The sequence below is a fragment of the Scatophagus argus genome, chromosome 12 (genome assembly GCF_020382885.2).
Source record: "Scatophagus argus isolate fScaArg1 chromosome 12, fScaArg1.pri, whole genome shotgun sequence".
Taxonomy (NCBI): Eukaryota; Metazoa; Chordata; class Actinopteri; family Scatophagidae; genus Scatophagus; species Scatophagus argus.
The window spans coordinates 18,627,989-18,655,853 of NC_058504.1; the positions used below are offsets into that span (position 1 = coordinate 18,627,989).

The 27,865-nt window shown below is 41.4% G+C and overlaps 1 protein-coding gene across 6 annotated transcripts; it reads left to right on the forward strand.

Annotated features, from left to right (window-relative positions):
* The first annotated feature begins 46 nt into the window (after window positions 1-46).
* On the forward strand, window positions 47-27,525 carry mtus1a (microtubule associated tumor suppressor 1a). Of its 6 annotated transcripts, none has more exons than XM_046406266.1 (16): window positions 47-182; window positions 5,120-7,209; window positions 7,395-7,632; window positions 9,078-9,308; window positions 10,557-10,646; window positions 11,261-11,380; window positions 12,787-12,909; window positions 15,673-15,890; window positions 21,678-21,744; window positions 24,267-24,481; window positions 24,709-24,814; window positions 24,994-25,067; window positions 25,192-25,287; window positions 26,040-26,156; window positions 26,268-26,365; window positions 26,935-27,525. In XM_046406266.1, exons 2-16 carry the CDS (start codon window positions 5,179-5,181, stop codon window positions 27,155-27,157), a joined length of 4,047 nt encoding a protein of 1,348 aa, XP_046262222.1. In that variant the 5' UTR covers window positions 47-182; window positions 5,120-5,178; the 3' UTR covers window positions 27,158-27,525. The 6 variants fall into 6 exon arrangements, with proteins under 6 accessions (XP_046262222.1, XP_046262220.1, XP_046262219.1 ...); XM_046406264.1 differs by having other exon boundaries at window positions 130-267; XM_046406263.1 differs by lacking the exon at window positions 47-182 and adding an exon at window positions 278-413.
* The last annotated feature ends 340 nt before the right edge of the window (window positions 27,526-27,865 follow it).

Genomic DNA, 27,865 nt, shown 5'->3' on the forward strand with positions numbered 1-27,865 from the left:
ATCTGATGGAATCAAATGGCTGATGTATACAGGTGCAACATCATGAAGCTGTTATGCTATTTATGGCTTCCACTTCCATCGATTGATTAAAACCAACTGTTCATCACTAAGTTATAAGGCGACGCCAAATCATCACATTGTGCCAAAGTTCAAGTAAACAGCACTTGCTTCTGCGGGACAATGTAAGCGGAACTCCGGTTTTACTAATGTGTGTGTTTTGTGAATGACAGTGTGAAATCGATGCAGGATTCCGTGAGAAACGACCAGGTGAACCTAGTTTGTTAATAAGGAGCGGGTCAGCTGCGTGTTGCCAGTTTGCTAACGTTACAAGACATTTCAGTGCTGTATTTGTGTGTTTTTTGTTTATCTGTGCGAATTGACTGCCGCATGATGTCTTAATTGTGCGACAGGTGGTAAGGCATTTTTTTGGTTTTTTTTTTAATGTCCTCTCCTGCATCACTTACCGCCTTAAGTTGTATGCTTATGGTTACATTAATCTAACAAAAACCTGTCAGCCGAAGTTAACGATAGCGCCAAGCTTCTTGTTCTGTTCCTTTGGTACGTGGTTAAGATTAAGCTAACTAAACGCTACTTGTTTGTCGTCACCGCCGGTTTGCTGTGCTCCATTTTTTATTTGCAACCGTTGAAACGTTATGTAGTTAGTTCATTGCTTCTTAGTATTCAAGACCGCCTATGTTAAGTTTGGCATTTTATCATAATAACGTTAACTAGCTAGCTTGTCCCGTAACCGTTAACGTCTCGCAGTCTGCTGTGTTTTAAACAATTTATGGACGTGAAAGAGTGTTTTCCTTGCTATTTGTAGCTCCTTTCTATGTTTACTCCTTGGCTAATTATAGATCTAACTTGCTGTAGGAGGCCTCACACAAGGATAATCTGTCCATTAGGAGAGAAATTGGGTACTAGCGCTACACATACACCCAGTGAGCGCCATTCATGTTATTTTGGCTTTATACACGCCTTTGAATGGATAGCCGTGCAGACCCTGTCAGTGTTATACACTTGCATATTGATTAAGCTGTGGTAACCAGTTTCGTTAGCTAATTCTAAGGTGTAATTATTTTGTTAAGTTGGGGCATCATGTAAAACAGCGCTGTGCAGTATAACACCACAAAGGTCACAAAGGTTACCATTCTATATAGTTGAATAACCACCACAATATTTCGGGTTGAGCTTGAGGCTTCATTTGTGACTCTGCAGCAACTGGTCCTAATATTCAAAAATTCTCACCCTAAGGCTTAATGTAATGTTCTTATTTGTTGCTGTCCCGACTGGAAATACCTCGTTCAACATCATAGTCAAAAAATGATGAAAATGGAGAACTAATAGCACATATTTGCCCAGCTACTGAAACATCTGCAGTCCTCTGCTTGCTTTTGTTGTTTTTGTTTTTGTTTTTTTTAACTAGATGACATGGTTCCACAGCTTTGTCTTGAAAGTCAGTTGATGGAACACACTGATCCAGACTAGCTAATATTCTGGCTGTTGAAAGACAGTGCCATGCTGTTCTTCTAAGCAGGCTCAATTGTGTGGTTTTGTTGCTCTGTACTTTACAGAGGACAGTGCTGTCCCTGTGGTATGCTGGCTGGAATCCCCCCCAGCTTGACCGGCTGCCCTGCTGTAGCGTGGGGCAGCTCTGTTCCTGGGCTTTTGATGGCTGTCCCCGCTACTCATAGCTCCTCACTGTATTATACTGATATGTCCGGTCACCCATGCAAAGGCAGTGAAAGGCCATTTGAGGCTGTCTGCGCAGTGCCTGAGGGGCTTCTAAAATAGAGGGACTTTGTTCTTTTGATAGAACTCTCAGTCCCCTAGACCACACAGACGTTTACTGTGAGTGTCAAATATCAGAGTGATTTTGGCGGGTATCTTATTTGTATTGAATCTTTTGTCTATGCTTTTAGAGTGTATACTATGTGGACGTAGACAGCGACATACATCGCTGAGGTGTTGGCTCTGAATCTGGGACTGGAGAGAAAGCTGGTTTTCTTAATTCAGCTGAAAATGGACATCACTTGTGCATTCTTGTTAGCTGTGATATTTGGAGGAAAATGTTGAATTGTTTAGATTGTAAAACTAGATTTCACAGGATTTAAGACTAATTCTCAGAACTAAGATAAGCCTACCCTGTGCCATGATTTACATCTTGTCTCTAGTTAAGATTAGCTTGTAGTTCCCAGGGTCATGGGCCTTGTATAGATTAAGCAGAAATAGTGTGGGTCTTAAGGGTCTTAGGCTTTCATGTCACACCACTGCTGTGGTGTCAGGATCAAGTGTCGAGCTGTTTGTGTACAACATGAGGTTGTGTTGTCAGACAGTGACATGGTGTCAAGCTTGCTAGTTATATCCAGCGTTGTAATGTTTCTGGCCATTTTGGAGTAAAAGAGCTTCTGTGCAAATTCTGGTTGGGATCCACTATTTGAAACCCTCCTTGTGCAGCATTCTCCTGCACAAAGACCTCCTGTCATTCTGCTCTCCTTTTCACTTATCCCTTGCTAAAAAGCCACCCAATCCACTTTCTCATAAAAGAGGGACTTTGGCTGCCAGGCAACAATGAATGCTAACTCAGCCTGGCAAGTCATGGCCACTCCCCCTGCACTGAGCTCAGCATGGGTAAGGTAACACGTTTCTCACTTGCTCCCTCTGTAAACTTAGGAGGAGAGCTCTACACTGAGCACATATGGGGTGGGGGGGGTTAATGCTTACACAAGTGGCACCCTCATTCAGGCTGTGATGTTACTGATGGACGGTTGACTCTGAACACAAGGAGGGAGGGGTGGTGGGATGTGGGCCTCTGGTGCCTGGCTGAAGTGGACTCGCACAGCATTGCCTGCCCAGTTGGCTGGATTTAGCGCTCGGGAAGGAAGGCAAAAATGGAATTGTCTCTGAGATGGTAAAATGAGCTGAGTGAACCCGGCAGGAGGCATTTCTTTCCCCTCTGTTTTCACTGGAGAGCACAAGAATGTAGGTATTAAGTTAGCTGATATTATGGTTGATCAGTTTTTTATGTATGTGTTGTAAGCCTGTTTAAAAATGTAATTTTCCTGCTGCGTTTCTTTCCATTGATTGTCTCAGTGTCTTTTAGCCTGAATTCTGTGATTTTGTTTTTCCATAAACACAGTTAGATCTCTGGGGTTTGTCCCAGCTCAGTTGCAATTTAGATAACAATGTAAAGTCCAGCAAAATCACTGTTCTGCATTGTTATTCTGTGTTGGAAGATACTGTAGTATCCTTGGAGGGCCAGTTGTTGCCAGGGTTCAATGTGCAGGGCAGTTTGCTAAGGCTGTATACTTATCTTGATTATGCAGTAAGGTGTGTTGTTTGTCTACCTGTTAAACAGATTTCAGTTGTTGGTTATATGTATTTAACACAGAGCGGCTTTCTTATCAGCAGCAGTATTGAAGGCAGATTTAAATATTAACACCTAATAATTATTGGCATATGTTTTTCAAAATGTAATTCTCACAAATGTCTAAGGCCAAATATATCTTTAAAGAATAGAGTATCAGATGTATATTATAAAAATGGACTCTAATTCATGTATGTTGTCACTGTATCTTTACAAACTTAGCAAATTAACATTTTGCAATGTGCATGTTTGGAGGTGAGGCTAAAATAGCCAGTCATCACCACACATAACTTTTTTGTTTTTCAATAATTGTTTTGGAGTCCTGAGGAAACAATGTTTTTGCATCAAAAATTATGGGCTTTGAATTGTAGTTCATTCTACAGTCAGTAGTGTGTTATGGATTTCTCTGACAGTATCTCATTCAAAGGACATTCAATACATTTGAGCTTACACTTGCAAACGTTTCTGTTTTAGGTTCCTTTAAAAATTCTGATCTGATCAATGTGCTAGCTAAAATTGGTTTGTTAAAGTGGCTGATGATGATGATGATGGCTTTGAGAAGAAAAAAATTGTGTGCCTCAGGTCTGTAACTATCTCTGTTGTCAAGTCTTTAGTGACTACCTAAGACCCTTTAGTTATGTCACTCACTTTAAGTATAGCCTTGTTTGCCTTTGTGTACTAAGGGAAAGGCTCATTTAGACACCCTTGCTATTCATCTGCTGGATTACGTTTTGATATTACTACAAAGGAAACTTCTATTGTGGTAGTTAATCAACAGACAAGTCAAGACTGCTGCACAAGAATAGAAACATGGGTCACATGCTGCATATCATAAACTGATCCCTCTCTTTGAAGAATCCGGTGCCTTTCTTAGGTCATACAGCACTGTAACTTGAACTTAGTTTTCTTTTTTTTAAACTAAGTATAATAACTTATTATGTGAGAGTCACATTGCCTCATTGATCCTACCTCTCTTTTCTCCATCAGCAAAACTTCCTGTCTCAATATACTCGACGAAAGTGTGGCACTGTGCACAGTTTTGCTCCAGAATGTTTCCTATTACAGCAAAGGCAGATGGAGTATGCATGTCATGTCTTAATTTTATTATGTGCAACAGGACGTCTGGGGTCTTCAGAGAACATTTTCAGGCTACTGGTGACTTTCTATCTTACCTACTGATGGCATGTACCCCAGTGGTGTTTTAGTAGTGACTGAGAAGTTAAGCAGTCAAGTCTGATAGAATAAACAGTACACAGGAAAGCATGTAAGACTACTGTTAACTTCCCAGGCAAAATACTTCTCAGAGTAGAAACATGAATTTCAACTGCATCCTCACTTTTAATAAGTCATGATTCACAAGAGACAGTGGTAACAATAGTGGAAGTAATATTTTCTACTCATTCTCAGCTGAGATGTTTATTGTAGCGCAGATACTTAATCTGATATTCAGCATGTTAAAGAAATTACCAATAGAGCTAGAAGATAATTTACAGAAGGTTTGCACTACTCCCTGAGCACGATCCTGATGACTTTTGCATTTTTCATTGAACTAAGTACTAAATAATTTAGTATCTAGCTACTGTTACAGTGGTCAGTGGCTACAAAGGCTTACCAGGCCAAACCATTTTGTAGCCTAAGGAAAATTTAGGGTGTCTGTGTTTTCTGGAAGTTTAACAAAGCTGTCAACAGAGACTGTGTTGTAACGTGGTTTTAAAAAAACAAAAAAGACTTTTTTTTTTTTTTTCTCCATAGACATTCGACGGATTACAATACTGGCAACCAAATGTAAGGAAGTAGGCAAGAAATCCAAAATGTCTAATAAGACATTTAACATGTCCGCTGAAGTGGAGCACACAGTTCCTTTGCCCCAACGAGCCCTGCAGCTGGACCTCTCATCTGAGTGTCGTTACAGCAACTTGCTGTCCACTTCTCCTGACTCCATGAGTAGTATTTCCAACCTGAGTAACCGTGAAGAAATCAGCTCCCCTGATGTCAACATGCTTCAGTGCTGTATCAGCGACTGTTCCCCTGTGGATAATCCTTACAACAACACCTTTCAACAAAGTAATGTGCTCTGTAGTGTCAGCACAAACCTGAACCAAACATTCATTGCCACACCTGTGAATGGCAGTGTGGATTTCTGGAACGAGAACATGACTGTATGGAGCAACCATGAGGCAGGATCAGAGAAGTTCCAGACTTGTAGTAAGACCACAGAGGATGGAAGTTACAGTGCAGTGACATCTCCAGACTCTGCTGACCGGGAGAGCCAACCTGGTTCGTGTGAGACCTCCCGTAGAGGATCCACTGAGAATGACTACTCCTCACTGAGTTCTGGGGAAATGGTAATACGGAACAACAGTTTTTGTCTAGAGGACCAGTCGCTTTTGGTAGTCTCGTCCCTGGAGGAGACATCATTCTCTTTACCTGCTGGTCATCCAGCATTGCCTGCTGAATCTAACCTGCTGTCAACCGCTCTGCAGGATGTATGTGAAAAATCCCCAGAAAAAGTTGCTGAGGAGAACATAGACCATTTGTGTCTTGGCATGACATTCACCCAGGCAGAGCTCCCCACTGAAGAAAATGATGTAGCAGCATCCAACTCTCTTGTTGCTCTGCCAAGTGAGAGTGAAGGAGGTCTTTTGATGACCTTTGTCTGTGAAACATCTCCTGCAGATTGTGGAAAAGAGGCTCAGTTTACAATTGCTGAAGCACAGATGCCTCATTTCCCTGATGCATTGACACCAGAACAAGGCAAAACCTTTGTGTCCACTCTGTCAGCCGTGCAAGACACTGATAAGGATATTCATACTTCCACACCAATACAACACGTTGGGAACAAGATACCCAGCCTCCCTTGCTTTTCAGAGTCTCCCTGCACTGGAAACACTGGCAACCCTGGACTCCACCCCGTTAAACAGCAGCAGATATCTATAACTCCTAAGCAACGTTTGATTGCAGGACTGCTGCCTTCAGCCAGCAAGGTCAAAAAAATGGAAATCAAAAAGTTTCCCAAGTCGGACTTTAGCAGTGTAAAATCTAAAGTTGTGACAAGAAATGTGCATCACATGTCAGTGCCAGGCTCTGCTTCACAACACAAACCATCACATATTAATGTGAACAGCAGTCACACTGAAGCACAAAGAGGTGCAGCTATCAGGATTAGTCCTGCCAAAGTAAGGAGTAGCACTGCAGTTGTCTCTACCAACACCCAGATGATCAGTAATGCACAGGGACAAGTGAATACTGGGACTGGTAATTTATACACGGCAGTGAGGCAATCATTCAGGCACCGTGCTGCAGATAGACAAGGCAAGAGTCCAACTACCCTACCTTGCCACCAGTTGCAAGCACCTGCAAAAAAACGTGCTTCAGCAGTCCAATGCATTAAGGCCATCTCTGAAACAAAGCATGCAGCCCTGAGCCAAGTGGCTGACACTGCAGCACAGCATGCTGGCAACAAGACTTTGTGCCTCTCGTCCTTAGAAAAATCCCTTGAGGGAAGTGGCCAAGCAGATCCCAAACAAAGTCCGAAGAAGGATATGTCAAACAAAATTGAGGTCAGGTCAGGCTCTGCGTTAGGTCAGGACAAGTCTCCTCTCCTCAAGTCGCGGCTTCGCTGCTCATCCGAGAGTTCATCATCATCATCTAGGCCACCCAAGGAGAAAAAAAACACTCTAAGGCTCTCAAATAGCTTTACCATTCCCAAAACTAACACCCACCTGGCCAAGACCAAACCAGGAAACCTGAACTGCTCTTCCCAGAGTAAGCAGGCCATACAGGCTGAGGCATACAGGTCTGCGGAAAACTCCGCCAGAGAAGTTAAAAAGATCAGCCTGCTGGTGAGTATGAACTACTGTGGGACAATTTTCAGTAACAATTCATTGTGTATTTTTAAGTACTGCTTATGTTTGTGTAAATATAGCTCTTTCTGTCACATTAAATTCCAAGTAGTTTTGAGAAAGACAGACTTGGATTGAACTTGCATAGTGCTGAGAGACTGAGCAAGAAGTTGCTCTTTTTGCAGACAGAGTCCAGCAAATCGACAACAGCAGGAGTTTCATTCAGTGATAAGAGTAAGAGCGGATTTCGAGGATGGCCGTGTCCTAGACGAACAAGAGGAGGGCCACTTTCACATGCTTCAGCTGCCAGTCCAAGACCAGACACTCTGTCAACCAGGCAGAGGCAGACAACCCTGGGGAGGGATGAATGCAGGACCTCCACAGCTGTGGGGACACCACAGTCCAAGCAGAAGACCAGTGCAGGTAAGACATGGATTAGTTAGACAATGATGTGTTTCTTGTTGTCCAGTGAAGCTAAGCTTGTATTGACATTGTGGTAGCCTTGAGGCGTTCATTCATTTTTTTTGATAAAGAGGAAAATTGGCCTGTTAATGTCTGTAAATAAACAGTAGGTCACAATTGGTGCTCTTATAACTCTTGGCATTCTTTTGACTAAGCAGAGAGATAATGATTTCCTAACCATTTCCTCTGTTGTGTAAACAGAGAGAACTGTGTCACAGGTCTGTTTCACCATGTGTATAATTGAAACAAGCACAGTAGATAAGTTGACTTTGACTGTACTTGAACACCCACAAAGGATTGAAGGCATCATCAGTTGGAAATGGTTTTGTGGGGGATCAGCTGGATCCTTTAGAGCTACATAGCTTTGATGTAAAACAGTGCTTTATACTCTTCAAATCACTAATAAACATTTAACTTATTCAGTAGCGCGTGGCCATCATTTTAGGAATAATGAAAATTACAGATGGATTTAAGAATTAAATTGCTTAGCTCTCCTGCACATAGACTGCTGCTGTTGTGAGCTTAGATTATTTGTGTTGTAGTAAAGCAATCTACCCGTGAGAGGGTGACACTGAGCAGATTGTGTAATATATGTACTCCTTCCCCCTGATGACCTCAGCCATGTTCCACAGGAACAGTGCTGGATGCAGATGTCACCTCCTGTCTCTTGTCCAGGTCTTAGGCATAAACAGCCAACTCCCTCTGCCCTACTGCTCTTCATAGTAAGAGGAGTCGTGGGGGAGGAGGGGGACTTTTCCTCTGATGGGAAGCCGTCTGTACAAGAGGGACAAGGCAGGGGAAGGAAAGGGAGGTTTTGAGTTCAAAAGCAGTGTTAAAGTGAGAACCCAGTGTTGGAAACAAACTCCCCGAGTATAGTAAAAAGCATTCATCTTGTCATGCTCCAGCAACAAGGCAGGGTGCACCACATGGAGGCATTATTTAGCTTGGACTGTAGCTTTTGGTTTCTGTTTTTGTATTTTTTTTTTTTAGGGTGTTTTTTTTATATATATATATATAACTGATCAAATTTGACATGTTTGCTGTTGCGAGAAAAATAGGTAAGTGTTTGAACAATTTCTGTATTAAATATATTAGATAAGACATAGGTAAGCTGTTCAGGATGCTTTTTGGTTGAATGTTTACACTGTTTTCTACATTTTTACTAGTTTTGCTTTCAGCTGACTGTAAAAATGAATCTAAAGTATCCATTGAGAAGAACTATACTACAATCTATTATGGTAAAAACTGACTGGTGTACAAGGCCTGGTCTGGTAGCACTGCAGACATTTTTTACTGCCTGGTTTTGTAATCGTGACCAATGCACCAAGCTCAGTTTGCATGTCCTTTAATAAAGGACTTAGTGCTGCTGACTTTTGGCTGTTTATTTGTGCTTCTTTGTACCTCAGGCAGTCAGACAGCACAGGCAGCAGGAGAGCAATCCCCGGGAACTGCCTTTACAGCAAGTATTAAGCTCCAAGTGATTGAATCCCGACCCCCTCAGACACCCTTTCGCCCCTCTCTTGGCCTTCCCCCTACTCCTGCTTCTAGACCACCACGCAAGACCCAGGGACCATCCAAGAGCCTTACTGAAGCCAGTGTTCACTCTGAGCTGAATGGAGGTGCTGGTAGTAAACAAGGTGAGACAAACAAGGGTTTACTTCCATTTTAGTAATGAGATGTTCAGTCCCTACAGGCTATTGCATAAAGGTATAAAATCAGTTGTATGCCAACCATTTTCCAGGGTCAGACCATAGTGTTCATTGTGCTTTTTAAGGACACGTCTGGATACAGAGGGGAGGGGCCTCTGTTTTAAATGGTGACCCACTTCAGGGCTAAATCTCTCCCAGGGCAAATGATTAATACCTACTCTGATTTAATACCTCCACATCTGCAAAGACACAGGATCTTGACATCTTAAAAACACTAACATTTTTCTATCTTTGGTTTAAGCTCTATAGGAAAGTACAAACTCTTTCAAAGCTATCAAAATTGGTATAAATGAGCTGAAATCCAGTCCAGTGACAGCACCTGAAATCCAGTGGCTTTGTAAAGGTATTTTTTGATTTTTACTGGAGAAAACAAAAGACAAGCAGCACTGTGAGTACTTTTCCTCCCAGCATCTTCGCCAGCATTCAGGTCTATGATTGGTTGAGAAGACCTGTATTCCAAACTGGGGAACACCCCCCCAAGTGGTTGTCCTGACAACGGGCTCTGTTCCACTCTAGTTCACACACAGTGTTGCCTGGAGCAAAGTGAGCAGACATGCGCTGCAATTAATGTGCTGTCTGAGATGCAGAAAGGGAGCAGTTTTCTTCTTTACTTAAAAACCAATGGCAGGTTACACAGGACTTCGAAGTTGCACTTGGACTGAATTTCCAGCTCATCTTTTCAACAGCTCATCCTCAGTGGCACAGGGCAGTACAGCATCTGGCTGCGATCTGACGCTCTTGACATGCCTGCTCATTGGATCCTATCGCTTTTGTATCATCCCTTTGTTAGCTGCATTTAATGGAAAAGATAGAAAGCTATGGAGAAGTAAGTGAATCTAGAAGTTCAATCATCAGTGCAATATTTATGGTGATTTTTGTTTTATTTAAACAACTTCTGGTTATTTTATTCAGATTAGCTCAAAGGACAGAAACATTTGCTTTACATGCTTTCAGTCATATAGTACAAAAACAGAATATTTAAGTATATTATTATTATTAGATTTTATTTATCTTCTTCCATTTGAGGTGGTGCTTGTGAGGTACTTCTGATGATGTAAAGTAGATTGTGGAAATGGAAAATGCCTTTTAAATGCTTTTATAAAAGCGCTTGCAAAATTCAAAATTTGACAGCATGATGTACCATACTTACCAGTACCTTTTTTACTTGTTCAACAGTTTCTGGGCGAGCTGCACATAAACCAACCCCATTAAAAACTGTGCTGAAAAGTAGACTCATCACCACGCCTGTGAAAAACACTGGACAATGTGAGATCACATCTCCACACACACACACACACACACACACACACACACACACACACACACACACACACACACAGAGAAGGATATACACACATATTTTTACATTTCAGTTATTTTTTTCCATTTACATTCCTGTATAAGGAAATACTTCTCATTTTTATAATTTTAGGTTGAGGCTACTGTGCTTAAGTTTTGATCACATTTAAATCTCCCTGTCTGAGTTACAATTTGTAGAGTGAATTTGAGTCAGACCACACTGGTTTTTACAACTTTTACCAAATTCTCACATTATGATAAGGAAATGACCTAGTTAAATCTGATTTAGGTTCAAAGTGATAAAACCTTCCCAAAACACTCAACACCAAAAAGGAGGTACTGTTACTTCCTAATGCTAATGCTGTTTATATTGTGTGGTAAACATATTTGATAAGGGTTCTTTGCTCTTGATTGAATTAAATTACTTGTATCTTTGTTTTTCATTTGACCGTTTGATCAAACCTCAGTAGTTCTAACATAAAGGCTCCCTGAGGTTGTGGCCTGTTGCCAGTGTTTGTGCTACACTATGGGTCAGACTAACTCCTGCCTCGTGTCTCATCTGGATCTTCTGTCTGTAACAGCTTTGGCCTCGGTATGCAAACCTGCTGCTTCCACCAGCAAAGCAGCCTCAAATTCTACAGTTAGTCATCTGAAAAGAAGCGCTTCTGCACGATTTGTTCGTGTAACGTCAAGTGGACCTGGTAAAGGTTTTCTCTTTTCACTGTTTTCAACACGGCTTGTAAATTGTACCGATTCAGTTCATTAGGTCAAGGGTATGGGCTTGATGTTAGAATTGGTTTGGTCTGTTATTGTGCTTCTGTTGTTGTCATCATTTAGCTACATTAATGGTACAGAGATGTACTCTTCTTTAAATCATGTTTAGTTACCTTGATAGGGATATGATACAACATGGTCCTCTGCTGCCTTATTTTTGATTTGATATTCAAGTGTAACATCTGTTTATAAGAAAATTAACTGAAAATACTTTGATTTTATGCGTGAAGCTACTAATGGACTAGTATTTAAAAAAAACTAAATTAAATCTGCTCAGTGCTGGAAGGAACTCCTTGCACTTTGCCATTGGTTTTAGCTTCATAAACAGCACATTTGCAGAGCAAATGTCGATGGCCACTTTTTTTGTACGCTTTTGTACTAGTTAACACTTCCTGTAAACAAATTCATCACATTATAGCTGTAGTGTGTGCTCTGTTTTATTGGCCTCTGTTGTTCTTTGCTGCACACACACAGTGCTTGATGCATATTTTTGGGCTCTTCATGTGATTTCCTGCCTTTTACAGTGTTGTTACCATCCTGTCAAAGTTACAGTTAGGCAGAAATTGCATGGAAAACGCGTTTTGTTACACAGTTGTATAAAACTCAGTTTGTCAGAGTCTCGAATTAAGTGTTTTACGGTCGTAGCTGAGGACACATTTTCACAGAGAGCTGTGTCAGCCAAGCTGTTTACATCTCGGCGCATCAGACAAAACATTGCCATGAGAAGTCTGTCATCTGTTGCTATTCCACTGCTGGGTGCGTAAGGGTAGATAAAATTCCTATTGGCTGTGGTTGTGCTCTTCGTACCTCCCACTCCTCTCTCCCCCACCCCCTCTGCATCCTGGTTCTGCTACAGCACCGCCATCATCCAGCTCTGAGATGCTGCTTTGCTCTGCTGTGAGAGATTGATGTGTTTGGTGAATAGCCAAAGCTCAGCTTTACCAAGAGGATTAAGAGATTTTTACTTTTTTTTTTCCCCCCGTCCTTATCACATCTATCAGGCTGTGCCACAAACCACTGGCTAGCCTTTAACTCTCTCTGCATTTTATGCCTTCACAGCTGGGAATTAAATTTTAAGTCGGGAGACCTGCCATGCTGAACTTGGTGCGTTCACTTTTTTCAAGGCTTTCACAGTGGTGTTTCTCTTACTACTGTTTTTTATTGATTTATTTGGTTTTGTGCCTGTCAGTGCTGCTGTCACCTGAGGCCTGACACACTGAGGCACACTATGGCATGTGGTTCATAGATCGTATCAAGCTTCTGCATTTGGACACTGTTTGTTTTTAAAGAAATAGTTGGCTGAAAACTGTGTCTGCCCTGCTTCGTTTTTGAGAAATGTTATGGTCTCCAAAGCTCTCCCTGTCAAACATCCACGTGCGTCTGACAGCCAAGGGTTTACTTCGAAACATTCAGCTGCTGTCAGGATGCAGGAAGAGCACTGTGGTTTTCCAAGCAGGTCAGTCAGTGTTATTTCAGTGTTTTTAATATTACTACTCACAGTGTTTTTTTTTGGTTCTCTGTGCTGTCGAACTTAAGGCAAAACCTGTCAATGTTTGCTTCACACACAGACCTGTGCACTTAGCTGTTTCTGAAATCTATTTTTAGTACGGCTATTTACTACTCGTCAAAACAGGAGGTTCAACTTTCATTTACCTACCTTGGTCATGAAAATGTGTGACGGCGGGCAGAAGTATTTTAGTTTGTGAGCCTGAAATTGAGGAAAGAAAATTAATTCAACTCCTTTTAAAGTCATATAAATATTTCAGAATGGATGATTTTCATTATTTTTGAGGCTCTGTTTTATGACTGTCTCTGACACTCGGTACTGCTGTTTCACCCTGAGATGTACCACGGTTATTTTGGTTCTTGAGCTCTAGATTGAACCAGGGGAACTTTGTTGTGATTGCTGAACAGGACTGTGGGAGCAGAGTAGCTTCCTGTATTTCCCACATTTAAAAGCATTCCTTTCATGTTTTTGAGAGGTTATGACCAAATATGGTAACTTTGTTTGACAGTCACAAAGTTTTTCATTGCTCAAAAAGATAATTTATTTATTCTTTTACTTTTTTATCATTATTATTATTATTACACAGTAAAACATTTATTTTAGAACTATATGATTTCAAAAGTCATTTCGTTTCAGCATGGTGTCTGAAACACTTTTGTGCACAATTTGTTTTTGTTCTTTTTTCCATTTTAGACAAGTGTCCAATTAATGAACTGAGAGTTATTGTCTACTGTTGTGTCAACCAAGCATTATAACAAGTGCCTGATTGTGAGGGGTCTCCTCACCCATCATGCTTTGTGCTATGGTGTGATATCTCTTCCAACAGAAGAGCACTAAGGAGTCACTAAATCCATCAGTATTTGGTGATGAGAGTACAAACTGACTGGTACAAAATTATTCTTTGAGCCTGGGAGGATGTATGGCATAAAGTGAGCAACATCAGACAACAATCAGACTGAAAAAACCTCTGAATTATTGCCCACATTTTATATTTTCTTAGAGGTATGGAATGTGGCCACATCTTTAGACTGTTATGAATTATTTAAAAGGGTGACTGTATGAATTTTTTAAATTCAGCAGAATGCTGTTGCATAATGTCCTCTCCTGACCTTGGAAAAAAGCATTGGATGGTAGCTTTTTTTATGTTGTCAGGAGGACAAACAAAAAGCAACAGCAGTAACTATATTTTATATCTTTGTTTAAAAGAATACGTTTATGAAAATATATGATTCCATACTGTTAAATTACAAAAGGTGAAGAGATTGACATGCGACTTAGGAGCAAATTCTTAATGTTTCCTAACACTTTGGTTAAAGCATTGCTTTACTCAGGTTGTTCTGCTCTGTAGAAGCAGAACAACCCCCAGTATTTTATGGACTTCATTTTAATCTGCATGCAGATGGGTTTGTGGTACTTTTTGTCTTGAGGTGGTTTCGCTCTTTGCTTTTTGCACAACCAGCAGAGGGCATCCTAATTTAAAAAAAAAACCCTTTCCAAGTGCAACACAATCAAAATGAGTGAAAGCCGAGCAGCACAGCTGAACTGTTTTATCTGTCAGATTATGCTCTACAAGTGTACTGAATATGATGCAAAACTATAGGATGCACCGAGGACATTGAGATGGTATCTGGGTTTCTGGTGTTGATCTGCATCCTCCTTGACAGTTGATTTCAGTTCCCTGCAGGTTCAGTGTAATATTAATATTTTGTTTGTTTTAAAGGCTGTGCCTGTCTTCTATGTTGAATTGTTTACTTTAGCTCTGGAACACAGAGAGGCCTCTGAAAGGCCTCTGTGAGGTCTCTGAGAAACTAGTGTTGAGGTGAACACATCCAGATACGCTGCTGTGTCAACTCAAGTCAGTCTGTAGCATAGATATAGTATATGATTCGGATGATTTGGATCTGACTTTTTTTATTATTCTGTTCTTGCATACTTTTCATGTTACTGCCTCAACTCAACTCCACAGTTTGGCATTTGAGTCTTTTCCCTCCATGTCCATTAAAACAATGTTTTCTCTTTTGGCCTGGCTACCCTTGATTGTTGGTCTCTCTCTCTCTCTCCTGTTTTTTTTTTTTTTATTTTTTTTTTTTTTTGCTTAGTAATCTTAATTGGCTCTAATGGTATTGAGTATACCCACAGGTCATTGGTGGCACAATATATTCCACCTGGTGGTAGTGATATGTCTCAGGCTATCCTCACAGCCATGTTACATAACATTCACTGCAGTCCCCTCATTTACAAGCTTGGCTTTCACAGAAACCGTTTTTACACAGGTGTCGGATATCATGTCCCTCCATTCTGATATCAGTGTTGTAGCAAAGGAAGACTGACGATAGCTGTTGTATGGGGGTGATGTACTTGTAAAGCTGATGTAAATCAGAACTACAATAGCATAGCCTTGCTATAACAAGGTGTCCCTTGTGACCAATGTCTGCAGAGCACTAGATTGAAGATGGATATGGAAAATTAACTGCATTTAGAAGATCCATTTTTAGGTATGGGCCGTCAGAGGATCAGCTCTGGCAATCATCAGACTGTCTGATCGGACAAAACAGTTCTGGACTACAGAAATACTCAAGGTTTTGATACTGGAGCTGCCTGCATCAGCATACAGTGTGGGTGGGATTGCTGTCAGACCAGCTGCAGTGGCTATGGAGGGTGGAATGATGATGCTCAACGTTGTCACAACACTCAACACGTGTTCTTTCACAGTGGACAAGAACAAACCCAAGACCAGCTCCCACCAGCAGCCCGCTCAGCAGCAAGCATCCCAACCAAGCCAGAGTAATGGACCCCCGGATGTGGTACCAGCAAGTGTTGCTGAGGGTGGGAGAAAGGATCGGAGCATCCAGCAGCTCAGAGAACTCCTTGCAGCTAGTAACTGTAGATTTGAAGCAGTCTCCATCGTATTGCAGCAAATCTTGGCCGAGGTAGGAAAATTCTATTTGTGAAGTTAATTTTTTAAACTGTTGTATTTGAACCACACAAAATATTAAAAATTATTTTTCATGGAAGGAAAAAGTTTTTTGTTTGCAGCATTTCTGCAAGTTTGCAGTATTTCTGCATTTTGCAACCCCACAGACTTTCAAATATTGATAGAAAAATATTTTACGAAGACTGCATTTTGTAACAATAATGCGTTTCAGTAATCATGACACATCTGAAGAACACTAGCCTAGCTCAGTTTGTTGTTCGTGTTAAATTGATAATAACTTTTTTTGACATGCAGATGAAAAACAGACATACACAAAGTCTGAATTTATCTTGTGGTTGATCACCTTCTATTGTAACTACATGTGTTGCAACATGAAATCCTGTGTGTCAATACAAGGCAAACCAAATGTCATTTCTATTTACAGCTACAGCATGAGGAGTTATTGTAATAGTGTGAGGGTCAGCGCACATAGACACACTTGGAAGTTGTCCAACACAAAACAGACCTGTTGCCATTCACTGAACAACTGAAGGAATCCCACATCTAAGAGAAATTCTGCCCCCTTTAAAGAAAGAATTGTAATTGCACAAGTCTTGTAGCTGTACCTTGATTGATAAGTTATTGAGGAAGGCAAGCATGACCGTGAGAGCCTTTTTAAAATATTTGTTTTGGATCTGTTTTAATAGCGGGGCCATGTGATTGGCTTCCAGGAACTGGATGCCCCACGGGATTATTCTTCCCACTGTGCAGTACAAACCAGCTTATCCTGTCAGGATACCCTCCACTCGACCCTAACCATCATACTCCCTCGTTTAGTTTTATGATGTTTGCCTGGACTATTTTAAGTATATTAAGTATATAAAACTAAATCACCCTGATATAGTTAGTAAAGATTTATATCTGTGTGTTTTAGTACATACAATTTAAGAAGCTATTTTGGTCCCTCTGGTTAACTTTAGATGTGTCCTTGTCAAATATTTTCACACCATATGTGTTGATTGAATGAAACAGCTGGAATGTACCATCTATATATAAACTGATTCAAGACATAAGATGATATTTAGCACCTCCCATGAAATTAAAAAAAATGTCTAGCTTACAGTGCCTGTTGCGTGGACTGTTGTCAGATATGAGCAACACTCACATAGTTAAGGCAATAATTGTAGAAAGACATAAGAGTAAGTGAATCCATATATAGCATCCGTAAATTTTAAGTCTCCTGTTATTATCAATATTTGGTTATTGGGTTGTCGTTTTTTTTTTTTTGCTTTCTTGCTTTATGTTTGCAAATAGATTTTATGTCTATCAGATGAGGGCTGATTCAGTCTGGGCAGACATCGGGTCTGCCAGGATTTTTCTTTCGAGGCTGTTGGGAGTGTGCCTTCATTCCCTTGCTGTGGCCCCTCTAAACCTTATGACACTATTGTGGTACCTTTAATACATCAGCACAGGCCAAATGCACTAAGTGCACACTTATGAGGCTGAGGTTTTATAAGACTTCCCTATTGTACAACATTTTGACATTTGAAGACAGTCTAGTCTTCAAAAACAACTTGGTCACCCTAACATTTAAGATACAGAAGAAACTTATGGAGTGTACGTTTGTAAGGGCACGGAGAGAAAAGATGAACAGAGTTGCCTTGCAACATTAGCTGGCTGATACATGTTATAAATAGTACTTGACTTGCTTGTCATGTTGCTGCGGTGGTAACTTCTTCTGGTTGGTGTATAGTAACTCCTCCGAGCTGGTCGATGCACCTGTGCAGAGGGGTGGCCTATGGTGTAAATCTTAATCGGTATCAGGTGGTCCTGGTGAAATTTGTTCCTGCTAAGTGAAAGGAAGTGATGGGTGACTCTGTGATTGTTTTCCCAATTCTTTTGACAAGATTTTGTATGGGAGCAGTGTGCCACTGTATGTACTAAGTGCCGTAGAGAAAGGGAAAGAGGGCTTACTTCACTATTAAAATTCTTCAAGTAATGAAGTATGAAATTCCTTCAATTTGACATTGTCATTGTGAGGAGATTGTACACAGGGGGAAAACATGAAACATGTGGCCAGGAAACAAGAGGATGTTTGTTGACGAGCAAACTGTTTCAGAATCTTAAACCACTGCTTCTCTCAGTTGTAATACAGAAAGTCACAAATCATTTATTTCCTTTGGCCTAGACTACAGCTACTCCCTTTACTCCTGCCTTACTTCAGAGTCTAACAACAGACAAATCCCATGTGGCTCTGGATACTTAAAGTTGTGACAGAGATCATCCATCCATCCATCCATTTTCTATACCGCTTATCCGTCAGGGTCACGGGGGAGCTGGAGCCTATCCCAGCTGACTACGGGCGAGAGGCGGGGTTCACCCTGGACTGGATGCCAGTCAATCGCAGGGCCAACACACAAAGACAAACAACCACACACTCTCACACCTAGGGGCAATTAGGGGCAGTTTCCATGAGCTTCAATGACTATTTGTCCTTATTAACTTCTGCTGCCCATCTGAACAAAAAGGTGAACTATAGATACAGTATATGGACAAAGGTATTGGGGCACCTGGCCATTACAGCAACAGGGACTTGAATTACATTGTATTCTGAATACATAGTCAGCTTTACAGCTCTAACAGCTTCCACTCTTCTGTCCATTCATGCAGTAGAGCATTTGTGAGGTCAGACACTGATGTTGGACAAAAGGGCCTGGCTCACAATCTCTGTTCCAGTTCATCCCAAAGGTGTTGGATGGGGTTGTGATCAGGACTCTGTGTGGGCCGATCAAGTTCTTCAACACCAAACTCACCCAACCATGTCTTTATAGAGCTTTGCTTTGTGCACTGGGACACAGTCAGGCTGGAATGGAAAAGAGCCTTCCCCAAACTGTTGCCACAAAGTTGGAAGCATAGCATTGTCCAAAATGTGTTGCTATGCTGAAGCATTAAGATTTCCCTTCACTGGAAGTAAGGAGCGGAACCCCTGACAAACACCCCATGAGTGTTTAAATACTTTTGTCTATATAGTGTATGCTGATTATCCTTTCAAGTGGTTAAATTTATTTTGACTTCCTGTTTAGGAGTCATCTTAGGAATATGTTTGCCTCTTAACTTGAATCCACGTTTCCATAATTTGCACATTCACTTATCTTTTTTAGAACAGTGTGGAGAGTATTTACCAATAGATAAAACAAAGCTGGGGAAAATGTGTTTAAGTGCATCAGATGATGGCCGATGTAATGTTACGGCACAGCATGTGATCTCCAGTCACTGATGTTTGACTCATATCCCTCTGTTTGGGTGGCAGGGTTGTGAAACTGATTATATAAACAAATACTAAGAACACAACATGTTCCTCTCTAGTAGCAGCTGTCTCAGCCTCACTGAGTCAGCAGCATGTCCTGCTTCTGTTTACCCCCAGCTAATGCCTACAGTATATCAAACAAGTTAACTCATATTTTAACTTGAACCACTGCTTCACAAAATAACAGTTTTGTCTATCAGGTGTTTGTGTATGTGGTCTTGACTGGAATCCAGTGGCCACTTATCAGACCAGGAATAGGAAGTGTGAGAATGTCCCAGCCTTTTACTTGATATGGTTATGAACAACAGCCAAACACCAAGCAGGGACTGAGTGTTGTTTCTTATCATCACGTTTGGATGGAGTGTGTAAGTGCTGGACCTAGTTTAACATACCTTCTCTCAAAGAAAATATTCTGTGACACGAGTTTCATTTCAGTGCAGGAATGCAAGCGCATTCCCAAATAACCAGAAAAATATTTACAGTCTTGCTGTATTTCACTTGCTGTCTGATAATCACAGTATTTCCAGGAAATTGTAACTTGACCCGAAGCAATTAGTCATTGATCTTACTGTGCCATCAAGTGTTATTCTACACCTGACATGGTATCATAGTGATATACACCGGGGACATGTCTACATTTGAGTTATATGAGCTTTACCAACTGAGGAACAAGATATAAAGTTAAAATGACAAAAACATGCACAGAGAAACAGAGGACTGTTACTACATAAAGTATTTTACAAAATCCACCAATGGAAGTTTTATGTAAGTAAATGTTTTTGAGTATAGGGCTGTATAGTAGCAGTTATTCTGCTCAATGCAACTGATGGAAGATTAATCCCAAGTGATTTGGACGTAAGTTTTTAGTGTACATATGCATTTCAGTTGTCAGACTGTACTGCCTACAGCAAAACCAACATGCTTTCATAAAGGGAAACCTGAATCAAAAATAATGTCACCTGTGTGTGCCTACAATGAAATAAAGTCACCAAAAACAGAAAGCCATGACTGTGTGTAAGGAACTGAAACAGGTAAAGTAGGGTCAAAAGGAATGCCTGGGATTGGTCAGTTTACCTGTATATGTGGAGCAGTTAGTTCCTCAGTGACGATTACTGATTAAGGTGTGCTTTTTCTAGTGCAGTCTGTGGAATACACAATTCTGTACGTTGACTGTAAAGACCTGTGCTCACCCAGAAGCTGGAAATGTGATCTGTCTCTGTATTATATCGTCCTGTAATGGAGATATTGTACCCACGAAGCCTGTAGCCGCACAGCATATTGTAAGGTAATGGTGCAGAAGGGTGAGGGGATGATTTAATGTTTGGATGAGAGGTGGGGGATGGTGGTAATTAAGGCCTCTCCGTGTATCCCCTGGGAAGGTCACTACACAGCCAAGTCCTGCTCCATCAGCCTGATGTCAGACAGCTCTGTACAATTTATCTGTTTGCTTCACTCCAGCTGCCTTTAGTGCTGTCTTAAAGTGACCTCGCCTCCCTGATGAGGAGGCTGTTCTTATTCACACTGCAGCCAGCCCCTTTTGTTTGTGTCTTTAGGTGTAATACGGTAATACACTCTGCAGTCACTACACAGCCAGTGGGGCGGCTTTTTCAGTCCTGCCTCACATGCAGTCAGAGCAGTCTGGGAGGAGGTGCGTGGAGGTGGTGCGTCCACCTGGACCACTGTCCTGGAGTACTGGGTCTCCTTAGCTTGGGGGGGTGGGGGGTGGAGTGGATTCCTGCACCCAACCCTCAGGCTGAGGCTGGATCATGGGCTGTTCTGGCAGCAGAGTGTGCCTTAGTGCTCCCTGTGCTGCAGAGAGGGTAACTGGCTTCTACGTTGTTCTGCTCTGCAGTGAGGAATAGAATGCAGATATAGCATATGTCAGGATAGGACAGACTGTGTTTTGTAAACTGCTTAGTGATGTTTGTCCTGTCTTATTTGATCATTTTGTCTTGATAATTATTCTGGCTGTGTGGTGTATTAAGTGTGTCAGGTTGTTTATGTGAATCAGTAAGTAATCATAGTGACAGAGAGAGAGAAAAACAGTTTTTGAATCAACCATGCGTCAGTTAGAAGTCTGGAGGTGCACTGCAGCTACAGCTCAGCACCTTCTCCATTGGAAAACACTGTCAGGAAGGGTGGCTTTAGGCTGACAGAAGGCAGGTGCCAAAACTGAACAAATGAGTTGAAAGTCGGGTTTTCGTTCCCATTTCCCTATCCCTACAAATGTCTTTTTTCATTTTTGTTGGCTCCTTTGTCATTAATGTATTTACATTTGGCAGTTAAACACAATGTGCTGGAAGGAAAATTATACATATCAGGGTGTAGCCCTGACAGAAACTTCATTCTTAACAGTGAATTCATAATGCTGGCATTGCTCATTCGTGATGTAGTGACTCAAGCTGATTGCTGTGTCAAATCCAATACTCAAAAAAACAAAAGCACTGACCTCTTCAAGAACATGTGCATGACTGTTTACATTGTGTTTCTCTGCAGCGTGATGAAGCAACAAGGCAGTGCAGGGATCTCTCCCAGGAGCTGGTCAACCTTCGAGGAGAACTGGGTAAGTTAGGTCACCTTGGTCACACACCATCTTAAGTTTTTATCATGCAAAGTACACACTCCTGGTACAGGCTGTGCTTGAAGTGCCCTTCTCTGGTCTTTTTGCCATGTTGACTCCTCAGTTCACATGACAAGTTGGAAAACAACACTATCGATTGTAGGGGTATAGATGATGACAATAATCATTCATCATGAGTATTTTCTTGTTTACTTTCACTGTTACTATGATCTAGTGCTGTTAGTGATATCAGTCATTGGTGCTTTAATTTTAAAGTGTGTAGTATGTGTTGAGCATTATATAGTACTAGAACTGTGCAAGTTGTTGTTCATAAAAAAAAAAAAAGTGTCTTATTTTGTTTGCCTGGAACTTTTTTTTGTTTTTGCCATCGTGTCAAAAGAGGTATCAATAATAATATGAGTATAGCATCCAAGTTTAATATTCTGGTATCCGTTCATCTTTCTGTGATCATAATAAAATAGTTATATGGATTAAAGTGGTTTGTTGTATGGCTGGTTAACTTGGCGGAACTGGTGTGTCAGAACTGTTTCATGAATTAAATTTTACCATTTCTATATGCAGGAAGGGTCTCACTCTTATTTGCTTTTTCTTTAATTAACGTGGGGAGGGATGTGTGTGTGCTGTGTAGAATAGTGTCAGCCAATTCCCAAAGGAGTGGCAGGCTGACCTCTGACCCCAGACGAGAGGGGCCCCCAGTGGTGGAATGCTGCACCACTTGAGGCCTTGTGACAGTTTACAGTCAGTGAAACAAGGTTTAATGTCCGGTGTAAGTGCTGTCACGCACAGCGACCTTGGACCTAGGAGCACATACACGCTCACACAGCAGCATTCATCTGTCTTACTAAAGGCAGCAGTAGTCTTGTGGCTCCACCCCTCCCTCACAGCCTCGGGACTTCCACATGACTGCTCTTATATGCTGAGCTCTTTTATGTCTGCGCTTTTACACATTCTTCACATCATCGACACTGGGAGACCCATACTGACCTTAGATGGACCTTTTTGTGTTATGTGTTATAGAAGATGTTTTGAAATCCAAAGGCATTCTTATGAGTGTGCTTTTAGGTTATTTAGTTTGATCTCCCTCCTCAAATAGCAATAAATTACTATCATGGGTTGCAGCCAAAGTTGTGATCCAACCACACCCCCTTTGTACTCAATCCCCACACACAAAGTTACATCTAAGAGTGATCTGCTCGTTTCAGCATCTGCATCATCTGACACTCTCGTACCTCATCATCCTGCAGACTGAGGGCCAAAATGCACCTACCTGTAGATTAACTGGGCCCTCATCTTCTGCACTGGCCAAAAGGTGTTTTTTGTGGGATGGACTGAGACTAGAAAGGCTCATAAGACCAGATGTCTGTTACACATGGCTGTGGAATGCTTGGCTCCGTTTGTTGAGCTATACATGCCAAAGCCTGATAGATAGTCCCTATGCTGGCTTGGACTCTATTCTTGGATCTGCTGCCATTATTCCCTTCTTGGTAAGGTGAATCTTCACGGCCATGCACTGCAGTGTTCCTTCATACTGTAGCTGTGCAAAAAACATAGACTCTGGGACTTTATTTAGACCCAGACCAGCAATGCAGCAATAGTAATACATGATAAGATAAGAAGGTCACTATATCTTTGTTGTAGGGTAGGACATAAAATTGTAGGATTACTTTTAATAGAGAACAGTACAAGTACCTTTTTATTGTGGTTTGTGAGAGCAGTGAATGTGGAAATGTACCTGCCATGCATAGCAAACATCTGGATTCTGTATAATTTCACACCCACTACTGAAGTTATACATGGTGTCAAGTTCTAAATAGTTTATTGTCGTGCTTTGTTTTCGAGGCCAGAAAATCTCCTGTTTAACATAACAGCAGACGTTCTCGTTCTGCCTAGTTGTCTGTCTTACTGCACACCATCAGTGACTTCACCAGGAGGTGAAGTCAGCTGGCAACAACAGTGCTTGTGCACAAGCACTTAAAGTGTAGACAGTGTCTGGAGTTGGTCACTGTCACCCACTCCAGAGCAGATACAGACACTTGGCAATGGAAACAGTTGCAAAAATGTGCCACAGATTGCCCAAACTTAAAAATGGCAGATTAGCAACTGTGTTAAGAAGGAGACACAAGATTGATTTAAGAAATCTGTTACTTATGTCACCAATTTCAAAATATCATGAAATAACTTGGTACCATGTCTTCATCGGGCTATAAATGACTGCAGCATAGTTGGCACATGCAGTCAAGCGCAGAGTAACCTCCCCTTGAATGTCAGTTTTTCCATTCCTTTTTGGAGCACGTTGAGTGTCACATTTACATCATAAGGGAGTACTTTGCTAAACAGAGCTTCCTCAGTGGACATACCGCATTTATTACACAAGCAGTTAGAATTTTTCCACTGCCCTATTTTAATGAATGTCACTGTCACATATGTGTAGCTGCACACATCATGCACATGTCCCGTCACAGTTTTCCCGAGATAAAACAGTAGCTTTCTGTTTTTACTTCCAGTGTGCTCCGTCCATTCTTCTGAACGTCTGGAGAAGGAGAGGGATGAGCTGCGTGTTGCCCTGGAGGACACCCTGCAGAAAGTGCAGAAGCAGCACCAGAAGGACCTGGCTGAGCTGGAAGAAAGACTGCAGGCCTTTTACCAGGCTGAGTGGGATAAGGTCCACCTCTCCTACCAGGAGGAGGCTGACAAGTGCAAGACGCTCATGCAACAGCAGGTTTGTCCCTACTTTATTTATGTTGGAAGATTTACTTTTGCCTTCGAGTAACCTACTGTGTTTTCATTTGTAGGCTCTTCTATTATTAAATTATTTGAATGGAAAACTGTTCTCTGTAAAGGCTCAGACACCAATGGAGGGTGGGCTTTTCTGTCAACACTGTCTCATTGTAATACTTGATGCAATACATTTTTAACTCGTCAGTGTTCTTTTCTCTCTTTTTAAAGATAGGAGATCTTAAAGCCGACCACGAAGCCACGAAGGTGGAACTTGAGCAGCGCCATGCAGAACAGCTGCGGTGTGATAAACAGCAGTATGAAATGTCACTGGAAGGTGCGTGGACAGTATCGTACCTGATTATTGAAACCACAGCCATTTTCTGTAGCTGTCATCTGAAACTCACTCAAGATGAGAAAGTGTCAGGTGGATTTTTACTTGTATGTATTTCTTGTATGTTTTTTTTTGTTTCTTCTGAAATATTTCTGATGCCATAATTATTGTAAACTCTTTAGAGCTCTGCAAAATTCACACTCAGGAGCTGCAGTCTTTGGACAAATCTTTGAAAGATGCAGAAGCCGCTCTGTCTGTAAGTTTGAATTTTTATTTCAACTTTTATCAAAGAAATTCACACAGACAATAGCATGCTGTGACATGAGGACTTGTGAGCTGATGAAGCAGTGTTAACTTTGCTGTGCCGTGTACATCCACAGGGACAGATAGAAGCTCTGACTGTGGAAAACAAAGCCCTAGCTGAGAAGTTAACTGCAGAGGAGAACAGGAGGAAGCAGCTGGCCGACAAGAGTCAGGTACTCTTATCTGTGTGCTTATTATAGCAGAACCCTGCAACATCTCATGACTTCAGTGTTGCTTGCCTGTCAGCACAAAGTGTGGAAAACCATGATTACCAGAATGATAAAATAACATCAGGACAAGAAAACAATTTTCATTTTCAAGACCTCGTCTTTCAGAATTGTTGGTCAGATAAAGCAACCATCTGACAGACTGTACTGACTGAACCTGTCTGAATGGAATTGGAGTTCAACCCCATGTTGGCTACAAAATTACCCTCCCTTTGCTGGACAATGTAGATTTTAATTTTCCCAGAGTGCTGTTGTACTCAGAGGCTGCCACTTCTCATCAGTGTTAAGTGGCTGCTACATGTGCTCAGCATTCTGCCCTGGCACAGTGGAGTAATTAAGGTAACTGCTTCACATTACCCTGCTACTCCACATCTGCTATTAATAGGTAAATAGTAGGACAAGCATGAGAAGCAGCTCAATATTAAATTTTGACTACATACAATTAATAAAGGAACTAAGAGTAGTTTAAACTCTGCCTTCATGCACAGCACATTATTTGCCTGTTTGCCATTGTGTATGCATGAGTGTGATTGTCCAAATGAGCCCAGAGAAATGAATACTGTGTAAGTGATGCATGGTGCCCTCTGTTGTGTGGTTCTGGAGCAATGGCCACTTGACATGCATGAGGCTGCCTGTGCTAATTTTTGAAGTCTTTAAGAGTCCCTGGATGTCTTGGCAGTCTTTATTTGTACCCACAGAAGGACTCCCACACCCTGTATCTGGAGCAGGAGTTGGAGAGCCTGAAAGTGGTGCTGGATATTAAAAACAAACAGCTCCACCAACAGGAAGAGAACCTGATGGAGATCGACAAACTGGTGAGACCTGAAGCGGACGAAAGTAACTGCTGGGCATCAAGATAAGACATACTTCTGACAAAATAAAAAGACACATGAATCACTCTACTATTCTTTTTTTTTTCTTAACAGAAAGAGAAGAATGTGAAGCTGAATGAGAGCCTTAATAAGGCCCAGCAGGAGAATGAGGACCTCAAAGCCCGCTTGGATAGACATACTGCCCTGTCAAGGTAAGAGTTTGCCACATGAACTCGTATGTAGTGATGTGAACCACATTTTAAAGCATCTAACTGCATGTCTCAGTTCATACTCCTTATGACTCACTGAACTTCTGTATGACTGCATTCAACTGAACTGAACTGTCCACACGAATATTAAAATCCCAATAATTACATCTGTTTTCAAGACTAAACTTGATAAGAACTCTGAGAATTCAGATAAATATTCAGCATATGGACCAGGAGTACAGTACACTACAGTAAATAAAATTGGCTGTACTGTTTCCAGGTTGGGTGTGAAAGACCTTTTGATTATTGATTATTTGGCACCATGACCAGAGAAAACACAGAAAGGGGGCTGTGTTTTTCCCTTGTGCCTACAACAAGCAGAACACTGTGTGCTGCTGACGGTGACAAAACTGAATATCTCCAGTCTTATCCTTTGGCCTTTCCAAAACAAGCTTAGGATTTTATGATGTTTACTTTTCTGGGAGCTTCAGTTGAACATTTTGATTTGCATATCTGTCAATATTTGTTCTCCAGAATGTTTCTAACTTACCTGTTGTGTTGATGTATTATAGACAGCTGTCAACAGAGCAAGCAGTGCTGCAGGAATCCCTTCAGAAGGAGTCCAAAGTGAATAAGCGTTTGTCGATGGAGAACGAGGAGCTGCTGTGGAAGCTCCATAACGGAGATTTGAGTAGCCCCCGCAAGTTGTCCCCCACCTCAACCTCCCACTCCTTCAGCCTCCAATCACCTCGCAGCTCTGGCCTGTTGTCCAGCCCTCCTGTGTCACCCAGATAACGATGGGCCCCTGCGTCCAGAGCCCCTCGTCTTGACTTACCCCCTCTGGAAATAAGAGCCATGTTTGTTCCTTTCTCGCTTGGCAACATTACATCCTAACCTTGGCTTTTTCAGGATTGGATGAACTGATACTTTGTGTACAGACACCCTGTAATCTGTTATATTGAAAAACAGAAAGAAAGAAAGGAAAAAAAAAAAGCAGTTGCACAGAAGCACTTAATAAGCGGAGTCACCTTGCTCTTTGCCTTTCACGTCTGATATCACCAATGGGGGGTGAGTTAAAAGAAAATCTCAGGACTTCTTTGTAATGAGACATTATTTTTGTTACTTGTGCTTGTTAGCTTGGCTTTACTTAAGCTCAACACATGCACACACATGTACAGTACATGCAGTAAAAGATACACACATGTATACACATGTATGCATATGTCAACACACATGCAGATACAGCCCTACAGAGTGTTTCTTTGTGTCTCTGGAGTCCACAGCCATGGATAGCTATGAAGGCAGATGACACTGTCCCTCTTGAGTGTGTTTTATTTGGAATATGAATGAAATATGGAATTGCTTCAGCACCGTTTGTAAATACACAAAAGTGACAGTCACATTTTGATTTTGCTCAACATCTGTTTTCTTGTCGGCACCTCAGAGCTGTTCAAGTCTCCATCTACGTTCAGAATTTCTTTGAGGTTCTGTTTTTTCGTTTGT